At 39.2% G+C, this 13,784-nt stretch overlaps 2 protein-coding genes across 3 annotated transcripts in view; both read left to right on the forward strand.

Annotated features, from left to right (window-relative positions):
- Positions 1–13,784, forward strand: part of thsd7ba (thrombospondin, type I, domain containing 7Ba) — a 254,772-nt gene that overhangs the window by 214,979 nt on the left and 26,009 nt on the right. The window contains exons 17-20 of the mRNA XM_079563517.1: positions 2,351–2,484; positions 4,288–4,444; positions 11,562–11,703; positions 13,030–13,145. Coding sequence (XP_079419643.1) covers positions 2,351–2,484; positions 4,288–4,444; positions 11,562–11,703; positions 13,030–13,145 — 549 coding nt within the window. The remainder of the gene's footprint in view (positions 1–2,350; positions 2,485–4,287; positions 4,445–11,561; positions 11,704–13,029; positions 13,146–13,784) is intronic.
- The window catches only part of LOC306968168 (histamine N-methyltransferase A-like), a 208,948-nt gene that overhangs the window by 141,313 nt on the left and 53,851 nt on the right, over positions 1–13,784 (forward strand). The window lies entirely within an intron of this gene.

Raw genomic sequence — 13,784 nt, forward strand, 5'->3', positions numbered from 1 at the left:
GGAATACAACCATTTTGAACCATTTATGTAGCCATCAGAATTCTATAATTAATAAAGAAAACCTGTGGTATGAAAGTTTAATGACTGAGATAGCTTGATGCGCATAAGGCTTGGAATTTTAGGAGTTTTAAATGGCTTATATTTAGCAAATTGGAAAACAGTATCTATATATTGCTATATTGTCATAATCTGTTTTGGTGCAAACATATAATGGAAATGTATGTTTTTTTGTTCAGAAGTTTAGTAGGATTTCAGTGTGTTCTCAAGTGCAAGTGGAGAGAAACATGCAGTTCATAAACAGCATTCACCATGTTCTCACTCTCTTAAAAAAAACATAGAAAACTCTTCTCCACATGTTTAAAGGCCATAATAACATTCACTTGATGTGTTCGCTAAAAGTGAAAGCTTGTATTCATTGTTGTATCATCTGTCATTCTCACTCAAGGTCAATTTGAAATCCTGACCAGCCCAGTCTGTACTCCTTAGTGTCTTTTCCTTACACTGACACTTTGATTTGATTTGACTTTGATTTTACCATTAATGCTTGTATGCTATATAGTTGCACTTTTGATTAGATATTGAACTCTAAATTGCGTATTTTCTTTTTATTTACAATATGCACTGTCCCAACTTGACCCATTGTCCCTCAACAGGCTTAATTCTTTGCTGTCTTATAAGTCTCTTCCTCTTCCCCGTGCATCTTTTATTCATCCCTGTGTGAATAAAATATTGTTGAATACACGGAGAGCCAGCATTATAAAGCTGTCATACATTATTTCAGTTACCCTGCTTGGTGCCTAGGTCCCTGCTTTCTTAACAATTTGTGACATGTCTCACACAATACTGAAAATGCATGAGCTTTGAGAACATAGCACATAGCATTTTATATCTTTCTGGTCAAGTTGATATTTTTTATCATAGACCTATACTGAAGCAAATCTTTTTCATTTTGTGCTTCAAAAAGGATTTATCAGTCACAGAAACAAAGCATGCATTATTCACTCGTCCCAACAGCCTTGACACTAAACTAGAGTTTATATCGAGGCCAAAACATCCAGCCCGACCTGGGCCCTCAGGCATAAAGCCTGACCCGAGCCTGACCAATTAACTTGAAGTGTAGGCCCGAGCCTAAAACAAACCCGACGGAAATAATGATTTTATTTTATGCCACACCGTGTATAATTTTACCCAATAAATCAAATTTAAATACAAGCATTTATTTTAATACCTCATAAATGCAGAAACAAACATCTACTTTTGCTGTGAGCGGCTCAGCTCTCCTAAGACATGACTATAACTTTGCTGGGAGTGGGTACGTCTCCAGCTTGTCTCCATGGAGATGTGACTAAAGTCAGCAGAATTTTAATTCAAAATCCATTCTTTGATTACTCACTGCAGTAATGTCTCGAGCTGGTCATTAGGAGCAGGTTTTTTACTGTTGGCAACAGTATAGTCCAAAATGTTACGCAATGTCTCTTTAAGGCCAGGTCGGAATACACTCTGTGCATTCAACAGCAGCAGAACCACGCACACACCAAGACAAGCGCACGCCGTCATTATTCATTCGGTGGTAAGCTACTATTGAAGCCACAGCTGCCCTTTAGGTAGAGTCTACGCCAATCGGCCCCTCCGCCCACTCACTACACACACTTCTGACCTATTGTACATGTTTTTAGTGGTAGGGGAAACCGGAGTACCATGAGGAAACCTACACAGACATGGGGAGAACATGCAAACTCCACACAGAAAGGCCCCGTCCAGGTGGGAATCGAACCCGGAACCTTTTGGCTGTGAAGCATGAGCGCTAACCGATGTGCTACCATGCTGTTTCAGGACAATGTTCAATGTTGTGACATTGAGGGGCTGGAGTAGTCCAAAGTTTGATACAGGTAGAACCAGAGAGAGGGAGGGCAGTGAAGGGAGTTCAGCTTCCTGACAGCCTGGTGGATGAAGCTGTTCTTCATTTGGCAGAACCGAGTGTAGTCTCCTCCCTGAACACAGCCCACAGAAGAGACTGATGCAACCCGTCGGCATGCTCTCTGTTGTAGAATATGCACATGATGGGGCCGGGACTCTGGCTTTTATCAGTTTGCGGAGAAAATAGATATGCTGATGTCCTTTGGGTCAATACTTTGGTCTTAAAGAAACAATACTCTTTCTTGAGTGCATTTTTTCCTTAGTTCAGCTGTCGATTTTGTGTAGACCAATCCAAAAAGTTTTGAGTTTGTGGAAAGCATGTTTTTGGACCCTTTGTTTAAAATGCTTCAATCTAAATAAGAATCTACATTCACACTGCCCAAAATCCACAAATTAATGTTTCCCTGCTGTCGTTGTGTGTCTCCATGCACAGGTGTACGAAGCAGTGCCGTGCCACAGTGAGTGCAGCCAATACGAGTGGCGGATCGAGCCCTGGTCCATTTGTACCATCAACAGCGTGGAGGACAAGCCAGCCTGCGGCGAGGGAGTCCAAAGCCGCAAGATCAGGTCAGTAAGCCCTTTCAGCCTGGCACTGTATTCTGGCTTTTGGCACGGCCAGACTTACATTGGGAGCTGGCACACTGGCTCAATTCCTACAGCTGGCACGCAGAAAGTAGCCTTAGCCTTGACACTGGAAATGCCCCGGGAAAAGCAGGCAGTACATGCCACTGCTTACTAATAAGGAGTTTTGTGTTCTACAGTTTTAGCAAAGGCAGTTTAGAATACAAGGATCAAGAATAATTGACCACTGATGTGTGAAGCGTAGAATTAAATTAAAACAGAAATTAAATCCAAATCCAATATAAATCGGCCATTTAGCGAATTCCAAATGCTTCAATTATTTTTGTAATATAATGTTTGCTGCAAGCATCAAAATATCTTTTTACTATATATATAAAACTTGTAAATTGCATAGTTCAGACTTACAAACATCGTCTATAATGCATGGGAATGCATAGAGAAGGTATTGTAAAGTGAATCTTTCAAATTTACACTGTACAACTAATCACTATTGCTGTACAGTTCAGAAAAATCTATAAAAATATAACACGTTTTTTGTCGTGGCATCTCTCAATGAGTGTTAAAAAAATGGGGAAAAGGTGTGAGCGGAGGTCATTAAACAACGGCCCTCGGTCCGGATCCGGACCCAAGCGCCAATCCCTCCGGACCCGAACCTTGGATCCGAAATTTGGACCCAACCATGACTCCCCTCAAAAGAGCGGCTGCGTGTGCTCTCTGATACCTCTGAGCTCCATGACACATTTGACTTTTTTAGAAACGGTTGTGGCATGACTTAAATACGGCGCGTTTAAAAAAACAGAAGACACTCTAATTAAATATGCATACGCGACCGTAATGCTCAAATAGTGCCGCTGTTTCCCGATCGGCAGCAAGCATGTCTAAACCAGGACTAAACCAGGACTAAGCAGGGCTCAGTGTGTTGAACTGAGGAGAAACACACCACTGTCATATGTTATCTGCACATTGTGTATAATAGAGGATTTTCTGCATTCTGCTATTTAGGAGCAAAAAAATATTTTTAGAGCAAAGAAAAAACAATAATAACATGATTCAATTAATTGCATTATTGTCCAATCACAGTAATAGATTTAATAAAGGCTTAAAAACCCTTATATAAATGTGAATTAACCCCATATGTTTCGGAACTTTGCTTGTCTATTTTTATTTATTTTTTCAATTCGGACCTTGGTAAAATTTAATTTGTGGCCCCTGTTGTATGGTTAAGGCTGGCACGTATGGGTTAATCCAAAGCTGCAACCTATGTATTGATTTATTTTCCATATGAAGCTGCATGTTTGGCAATTGGTCATAATGATATTGTGGATTGGCGTCAGTCATCTAAACACCATTCTGCCCTTCCTCTCTGCAGCATGCCTGTATAGCACACAAGTTGAATTGGTCACCTGTGATTTCTCTTTCCTTTTCCCTATTGTGGGACAACTTTACGTTTCTGACCCACAGAGTAAATGAACCTTATCATCCCAAATACTTAGTCCACTGCCAAGTCTTAGGAAGAAAGGAGATTATGCCAAGAAAATACTTCAAGTTTGGCTTAAAATGTAGCGTTTTGCTGATTGTTCCACTCGTCACATATTTTCAGATTTCCTGCGGTTTTAAAAGCCAGAAGTGAGGCTGTGGAGACCTATTAAAAATGTTCAGTCCTTACAGAGAACATAAACTATTCTATTTTGAGATAAAAACTTGTAGAAATGTTTTGAAAGTGAAAAATGACCTAGTTAGGAGATGCCTCAGAGACTAGTTAGACTGTTGCCTCTGCTCCTCTGTTAGGTGTGTTAAGCTGGAAGCACAGAGCGGCGAGCCCACTTCGGTGGAGGACAGTCGGTGTGATCAGGAGGACATGCCCCCGAGAGCTCAGGTCTGCTCCCTGGCCTGTCCTGAAGACTGTGTCCTATCTCCCTGGGGACTGTGGAGCAACTGCTTTCAGGTAAGAACCTAAAATCACCCCAATGGTGTGAAATATCTACATGTTGTGCACAACTTCGGGTTTTGTACAGTACTAGTACTAGTCCCGACAAGCTTTTATTGTTCTATTTTATGCAATGCTTTTTATTCAGCATACCAACATAGAGCGAAAGGACTTTCCACTGATCACAATTATGAAAATCTATTCTACATTTTTTCAGCTCTGCTTCACTCAAAGGACTTTGACACACACTTTGTGATATGATTATGGATTTATTTATGCACCAGATATATATAAATACCAAATTTCATGAGACACAGATGATTATCAAATATAGGGTGTGTAGGCAACAAAGATAAAAACTTTATTGAACTTTTACTGAGCTGATATTATGATATTTGAAATGACTATATACACAGTTTAAACTCACACCTCACTAACAATACTGACTTTGGGTAACACTTTTAATAGCTTTCACCGTTGAGGACAGAAAAGGAATAGTTAAGAGTCAATATGCTTCAATTTGTTATTTACTATTTTTCTTCACCAATGTTTATCCAGTGTCTTATTCATTACAATATTATGATTTACTTAGTCGTTGTATTTCTAGTGTTCTAATGTTTATGCTGAAGGTGATGCTCTTGGCCTAAACAGACACCTGTGTTTTCTTGTGTTATTGTTTGTACAGCAGATTGCTCACCAGAAGTTTCTAATACAAGTTCTTTATTGCATCTTAAATGGCTGTTTATTTTTAATCTAAAACTATATGGACAAATAATTACCTGTGTAAAAAAAAAAAGGAAAGGGTAAAAAAAACAGCAATGGTTGTTGTGCTGACGGCAATGCTCCAGGCCAAAACAGATGTAGCAAATGTTTCTCTTTTGTAAAACAGCAAACTTATCTGTAAAGGCCTCTTATCACAAACCACATCGCTGGAGGATACAAGATCACATATGTCAAAGGCGGGTGGCTTTGTGGGGGTTCAATCACTAATTAACTGGCAAATATTCCTTCGTAGTGGAGCTGCACGATATGAGGTGAATGTGAGATATTCAATGTTGCAATAGGGCTATCATTGTGCTTTTATTTATTTATCAAACCATTTCAACACACATGTTCCATTAAATGAACACCTGGGAACCTATTTCTAGGGTCACCTTCATAAAAACATCGAAACATGCACATAAATACTGTTTTTGCTTGGACTATGAACCATTTCGTTTTCTCTGAAGATATTGTTTAAGAGTGGAGACAATAACAGGACAGTAACAGGAGTAGACGTTGTTGGGGAACTGAAGGAACTGCCTCCATCTAAGATTGTGACATCACTAAACAATAGAACACATACGCAATTACGTATCAACTAGCATACTGTATCACCCCCACCCCTCCCACCCCAACTGTGTGGTTGTCTCTGTGGTGTGTATTTGTGGCGTGTTTTTATTATCATTATTATTATTATTATTATTTATTTTTTTGTGTGTGTGTCTGTTCTGTGCAGTGTTTATTATGACCGTTGGAGGTCAAATTGACACTGAATTGTCTGTCTGAATTGTTGTTGTCGTTGTTGTTGTTTGTATCTACTTACTGTCCTGTCAACTTAAAAGGGTAATAAAAGAAAAACTGTTAATAAAAAAAAATATATATATATATATATATATATATATATATATATATATATATATATATATATATATATATATATATATATATATATATATATATATATATTGTACTTACTAAAAATATTGTATTTACTAAAAATAACCTTTGGCAACATAAAAAAATAGTCCAAGGGTTTATTGTTTCTTTTGTCAAGAAAATACTGTAAGTATGAATAATAGGTGCAACAGGCATGTCCAAATATGGACAAAACTAATTAACTTTAGGTTTAAGTGAACCTAATGATCAAATATGGTGCCTGCCTTTTTCATGATGTATCTTCACTTATTTCACAACGTCCTCCAAGACCAACACATATATCGTCACTGAGCATTATTCACCAATAAAATGTTTGAGTTTCATCAGCTTACCATGGTCAGTTTTCAAGTTATGTAAAGAAATGTACCATGACTTTAGCCAGACTTGGGTCTTTTTCAGACTTTAGAGAAAATAGGAAGTTTAGAGCACGACCGGTCTCTGCTGATTGGTCAAATGCCACAGTATTGGGATATGTGATGTAGGGTTATCTCTTCTGATTGGCCGAGTGAGGACTTGCCTTACTGATGTGCAGCAGGGAGGCCATATGTAAAGTGTGCAGAAATTACCAAAAATAGTCACTTGCCCTATAAAAGGTTAAAATGTGTAAAAACAGGACTTAAATACTGAATCAGGGTCAAACAAGAAATTATGAGCACAATAGGAGCTTGGAGTGAATAATTGTAGGGTGAAGAGTCTTTGAGTGTCCACAAAAGTGCTGTGGAAAGCCAATGCATTAAAAATATAATTAAGAAACAGTGTGACTTGTTAAATAATTCTCCTTTTGAATTGCTAAATCAGAGGTGAAATACCCACCTAATTGAGTCATAACAATGTCATTAGTCACTCGTCGCCCCATGATTGTCCATAAATTAAAATCTCTCAGGTCTAACAGTAAAAAGCACCATCAAACACATTTAACACCATAATACTTCGCTTTAGGAAGCCAATTAAATTATAACAGGCTTATAAAACATTTACAGCAGATTTGCCTCTTGTATAATATAACCCCATAGACATGTATAGCCCCATAAAACCTCCATGTAAAACGCGCTACTACTCCTATTACGTGGACTGTGTAATGTGTTTTAAGCATCTCACTATGACATAGACAATAGCAGGTCCCGCGCACAGACAGGAATGGCCTTTACTGATGGGAGTGCAAAATCTACAGGCCTGCTGTAATTGGACACGGTTGTATGGCCCTGGGCTGTTTCTCTGTGTTAGCCCCGGACAGTATTAAGTGCGGGTGTAAAGTGGTGCTACGGTGCTACATTGACGGACAGCATCAAAGCTAACAACATTAAAATGCTTCCCCGCACTGCCGTGGCGTATGCTTTGATACCTCCCTGCGGCCTATTTGCACCTTGCCCAAAGTGTGATAAATAAAAGTTGTCGATAAAAAGTGGCATCGTGGGAGGTTGTGAACGCGTCGGAAGCGGAGTACTGTGAGGATGAGACGAAACCGGTATTTGAAACGCTATTTTTGTCAAGTCAATTGTTTTATACCACACACAATGTTGAAGAAATGTTGAATTTATCATCTTTGAGAGAAGCAAAGAGAGATGCCTGAATTTCACAGTGTGGGGTTTACCTTTCATATTGTGGACTACGGACTGCACAATTCATCGTGACTGTATAGGTCAGGGGTAGACAACGTCAGGCCCGGGGGCCAAATCCGGCCCTCCAGCACTGCTCCTCTCTCCCTCAAGATGATTTTGAGAAACATTATTACCCAAATCAGAGAGGACTTTTAAAATTATTAGAGTTAAATGGGAGAAAAAAAAGATAGAAATACTGTCAATGCACCCAATTAGGTCATATATGATGTACAACACTGGCATTTGAAAGAAGTGCACTTGAAAAAGAATAATCGTTTTAAGGAATAAATGACATGAATCTACTTGAATTAAGAGATTAAATCTAAGGTTTGGGTCGATTTGGTCTGGTCTTAGACGATAAAAAACCTCTAGTAGTAGTTATTCTGTTAATTGAGATCATTTTGTGTCATTTCAAGTGAAAAACATTTATTTGTCTGATTTCAAGTGGGTTTTTTTCTTGTTCCATTGGCGCTATAGCATTTGTATCTTGGATTAGTTCAAACCGACTCAAATTCAACATAGAAGAACTTTAATTCAAGCAATTTTAAGTAATTTATCTCATTTAAGGTGGTCATTTTTCCAGTGTTGTGCTTTACTTTGGGCTAATAATCAGCGGCTTCGGCCCTCAGTCTGTTTACGATAAAGAATATATGGTATAGGTAATGGGTGTTGGAATGGCTGTAATTCGCAAACAACTAAAGATCCAGGCATTACGGCGATGTAGAAATCTGAGACCCTTCCTTGCTTTGTTTTTGTTAGCATTACACATTCTTAAGTGAGTCAAAGAGAAGACCTCACAGAGAAACAAGCAAGGACAGGAAGTTTTTCACATTTGCTTAATTCAGTTTAGTTTAGTTTTACACTTGCAAAGCCAAAGCCCACCGTTCGATAGCCTTCATCAACTTTTAAATTTGTCCGAATGTGTCCAGAAATCCTTCAGCCAAATTAATTTCATATTTTGCTTGACAATACAGCGTGTACATTCTTCTAAATATTGACCACATTCCTTCAAATTGGCATTGTTGAATCTCTGAATATATTTTTCCGGTGTCCTTCAGCGGCACAGATTGGGTGGACGAAGTGGTTTGGACGAGAATGCGGAATTTTATGATGAGGCTGTTGTCCCAAAATGGCATCTCCTTCAAATGAATGCAGTTGGAGTGCGTTGCTGCATTTTAACAAGGGATTTAACCAGAATACAAACTGGCTCTCGCAATTCTGCATGTTATTGAAGTGTTTTGGAATGGGGTGGACTTTTTTTGTTTCAAATTTCTTTTTACAAACACTGATGAGGCCTAACAGTAATATCGCCACAAGTGAATAGCAAAGAATATTTCTTAATCTCGTCGCCTGGGTTTTATTTAGCAGAAAGCCATTTTTTTTCTCTCAGTGGGGATGTTGCAACTAAGGACATTAGACTAAACCAACACCAAACTAGCATAAGTTTTTTAGTATTTCGAACAAATTTTAGGCTGTGTTGGTTTGTTTCAGGAAACGATCTGATACACTTTAAATGGTTGGTTTAAGCTAACTGTTACTGTTCACCTGCCCAGGCACTGCAGATGGAAATTAGCATTAACAAAGTCTGGTACAAAGAATCTTTTTGTTGAGATGAATCTATTTTGTACATGGTCCCTGTTGAAAAAAACAAAAACAAAAAAACAACACCACTGTTCTCACCAATGTGTTGTTTTCTTCATAAGCAATTACAGTCTGTTTGCAAACGCCAATGATGGACAAGTAATACCCGGAGCTCCAGAGCTTGAATCGCTCTTCCTGAAGTGGATGGTGTCAAAGCGCTGCATCGGTGCATGTTTTACTACAGCTGGTCATGTGACCAAAGTGCTGCTGTCTCGAAAACTGCTTCACTCTGCAAGTCGTTGTTTCCTTGACTCGTGGCTCGGAGCGATTCATTGTGTTGCTTTGGTTTGACAGCTTTGAGCAGACGTTTTCTGATCTTTACTTTGGTGTTGTAAACTATTTGTGATAAATAAATGTGCTGCATTCCCCTTGTTCATCCATTTAACCACATTCATGTGATGCAAGTTTTCTGCGCCTGGCCTGATAGTGAAGCCCCAATTCTTTTAAAAGCAAGCTTCAAGGTGTCACATGGCTTCTCTCGCCCATCACCACCATGAACTGCTAATGGCCCAGCTGCCCTGGCAAATGTAATCTATTTTAATCCTATTATGCATATACCATACTGTGTGGGTGGGCCTTTCTTTGTGGATTTTTTTCTCAGTAATGTTTGTGTTGGTTTCTGGTTCGGGTGTTGGTGGTGAGCCAGTGGTTATGAAGCTTCAGCGCAAATTCAACCTGGAAGACCTACCTGCAGCATTGCTTCATCGCCTCATCACTTTCAGCTCTTTCACCAATCATCCAATCACAGTCCCATCTCAAGCCGCACCTTCAGCCAATCACCGCAGTTGCTCATTCTTGCTTCAGCCAATCATCAACCAGGATCCCCTTCTTAAGCTTCCTCGTCCATCACTCGGCCTTTTCCTAGCAGTGCTGCGACCCTCCTCCGCCCCTCCTCCACCTGGCCTCTCCAATTTAATCTTCCAACGCCACTTACTGTTTTTGTACCCTTTCAGGCAAGGCTCTACATTTCTCTTCATCCAACTTAGGCTATGGATGAAAGAGTTCAGTCGTGTCCGATAGGTGGTTAGGGTTAGGTGCAGATTTGCAACAGTGTGGGATCTGAGAATTAATGAATAACACAAGGTAAAACAAGTATGTCATCTCAATGAAATACATAATTAAAAAACACAAACATTGTGACGGCTATAGCCGTGGGACAACTGGGGTGAGCAGTGTTCCAAGTCTTCACTGCAATAATGTAATTGTCAATTCAGCCATTTTCTCTGTAGTTTTTGGCAACATCTACATTTTCGTATCACTATAAGATAATCTTGTTGCAGAAACAGTTGATAAGTCTGTTTGGAGCTACCCTTTGATACCATCTCAGCACAGAAGAGAAGGAGCTCTATCTGCCCCAGGTTTGAGACAGTGCAGTTTTAAGATTGTTCTGACTTTTATATTGTAGCAGAGGGCATTAGATTAGAACAAAGCACAGTTTGTGGTGTCAGAACAAACCACTTGGGCAAACTGGCCAATGGTTCAAAACGATGGTCTCCAATTCTAATAAACCAGCTGTGAAAACAACTTCTAATAACAAAAGAAAGAAAATCACTTGATATGTAAAACAATGTCGTTTGAGGATAGAATGGAATATCAAAGGTTATTCTTCAATAGTTTTGCCAGGCTCCCTTTTTCGTGTGGAGTTTTCTTCTTGTCCCAAATGTCTATTTAGGTTTCCCCTGTTTTCACTTACCACCCAAAATCATTAGGCGCCTAATGGGCTGAGACTCCTTTAAAAAGTAACTTCTAAATTAGATCAGACTTTTTGTTGAAACAAGGGCAGAGAAAAGCGCAACACATCAGCACAAGTTTATCTTGATTCAATTGATGCCATTAGGCGTTATTTTGCTGCTGTAATTGAGATATTTCACCTGAAGCAGTTTATTTTTAATTTGTTTTCATCATGTTTTATGATTGTACTTTTTGCTGCATTTCTAGGTAGGGTGTTCCATTTGTCGACCATGAACTTGAATTGATAGGGTTTTTCGGACTTCAAACTATGCGCAGACCTGGACTTTTTTTTTTTCTGCAAATAAACAAAATCTGGACTAAAGTTGTAGTTGTAGACTAAACCAGGACGTATCGCACGCAAAACAGCAGACTTTCCTAAATCAGTACATGCTCCACTAGTTGCGATTCGCTTATTTAAAAAATCTAAAATCTACTGTAACATTTCTCTTTGCTTCTTCTCTCTGCAGTGTGATCAAAACAGCACAAGGACAAGAAGCAGGCACGTCCTCCGGCTCTCGGCCAATGAGAAGACAGCGTGTCCAGATCTAATCCAATCAGAACCCTGCATTCGTAACTCCACGTGCTTCACATATGAGTACAAACTGTCAGGTACAAGCTTCATATTCAGCTCAGCCACAATGTTTACTCAAGTAAGAGTAACTGAGAACTGAGTAACTCTTTGAGCGTGGAGATGTAAAACCAACAAATGCAAACGTATGTGGAATATTGTGATATAGAAGGCTACACAATAAGATAGAATAGATCAAATCAGTAATTCTTAAGACCACTAAAATAATGTTTTATTTCCTTTCTTATGTCAACATGACGCTTTTGTCACAGTGGAAAGAGTTATGATACTTTTTTAGTTTGTATTTCAAACTCATTCGTGACTTTTTTTTTCTATCATCACAAAAGTTCACAGGGATCCGTTTGACTATTTCTCAAGGAATATGAATGGAAACCCAAAAACGTTTCTTTTTTTTCCACTCATGGTGAGTGATGTGAAGCCAGTTATTGTGAAAAAAAATGTGTGAACTCATTTCAAATCACCATAACAAAATAAAATACCAAAATGACCCTGTTGGAGCCAGTGGCATCAGCGAACCACTTCCATATTTCACAATAGATATGGTGCACTTCTCACAACAAGGCCTTTCAAGGCCTATGAAGAAAAGTGCAAAAAGTGTGAAACTGCAAATGTGGAGGTGGAACGCTGATGCCAGTGGCTCCAGCAGAATAAAGCAAAGGTTCTGGCCTGGCCATCTCAGCCCATCTCAGCCTGACCTCAATATTATTGAACCACTATGAGCTCAAATGCGCTGTTCATGCGCGACACATGCAAAACAGCCCAGGAATTTACAGGAACTGAAGGCTTCTCCACAACTACCACAAAAGGCTCCAAGCTGTCATTGTTGCTAAATACATGGTATTAGGAACTGGGGTGAGGGAAACTTTTCAACAGGTTCATTTGGTATTTTATTTTCTTACAATGATTTGAAATGAGTTCACACATTTTTTCACAATAAATGGCTTCACAACATCACTGACCATGAGTGAAAAAAAAGTTTCTGTGTTTTCATTCATATTCTTTGAGAAATGGCCAAAAAAAAAGAAAAATCAAAATCCACCAGGGTGTGTAAACTTATAGGCACAACTGTAAACTGTTAGTTCACAACATACTGAAGGATAACAAAAATCAGGTATAGGGTCTAAAGTAAGACAAATTACTAATACCTGTAAAACTGTAAGTACAGTTACTTGAGTAACGGAAACCGGGTACTACCTGCCTTTGTATTTTTTTTGTGTGGTTTTCTTGTCTATAAAGTTATGATTGAATTCAGTGCGTGCTCAACAAGGCTGACTGCTGGTAATTGAGGTTACTGTCAATAGCGTGCCGTGTGTTTAGCCTGTGTGCGTGTTGTTTGTTGATTGCAGACTGGAGCACTTGCCAGCTGAGCGAAAGTGCCATCTGCGGCCCGGGTTCAAAAGTGCGGCGCGGCGACTGCCTCCGCGGTGACGGGAAGATGGTGGAGATGCACAAGTGTGAACAGGTAATCTCCAATCAGTCACTGGCCAGGCGTTTAATGTTGTGATTTCTCGTTTCCATTATAAAACCCGCTGGTGATGCTATTATTTGGCTGGTTAGGTTGGTGAATAAGGGCCACAGGCTTTGGGGACCACACTGGGAAAATGAAATGTGTTTCCGTGTTCATAAGAGGTGGTATGCGGAGTTTGCCCCTTCAACTACGCAAGTGTGGATTTAACGGTTCTCATGGAAATACTCACACTATGATTGGTGTGTGTTCTGAACACATCTGGATAGTTCGAGCTAGGGGGTATGTTGGAATTCTTGTGAATATTAATTATTGTCGATTGGTTTCTCCAGTCAATAAACTCAGATTTAATATTATTGTACTGATGAAAAGTACAATATTAATTTATTCACCTAATTACAAAAACGTTTTACTTACTACTAAGTTGTTTTTGGTTTGTTTGCTCCCAATTATGTCCTAATTAGTTCTGATGTTGGAATAGAGTAGTTAAATAAATTAAGTTAAAGTGAATTCTGGAGGTTCTTCACTTGTGGTATGGTACGTCCACAAACTTATACTGGTGTCTACGCAGCTTGAGGCAACCCAGTTTGAGTTGTGATTGCAGCACCTTTCATGTACCACTAAGAGTTAACATGC

This window comes from Gobius niger, assembly GCF_951799975.1.
Source record: "Gobius niger genome assembly, chromosome: 9".
NCBI classification, from domain to species: Eukaryota; Metazoa; Chordata; class Actinopteri; order Gobiiformes; family Gobiidae; genus Gobius; species Gobius niger.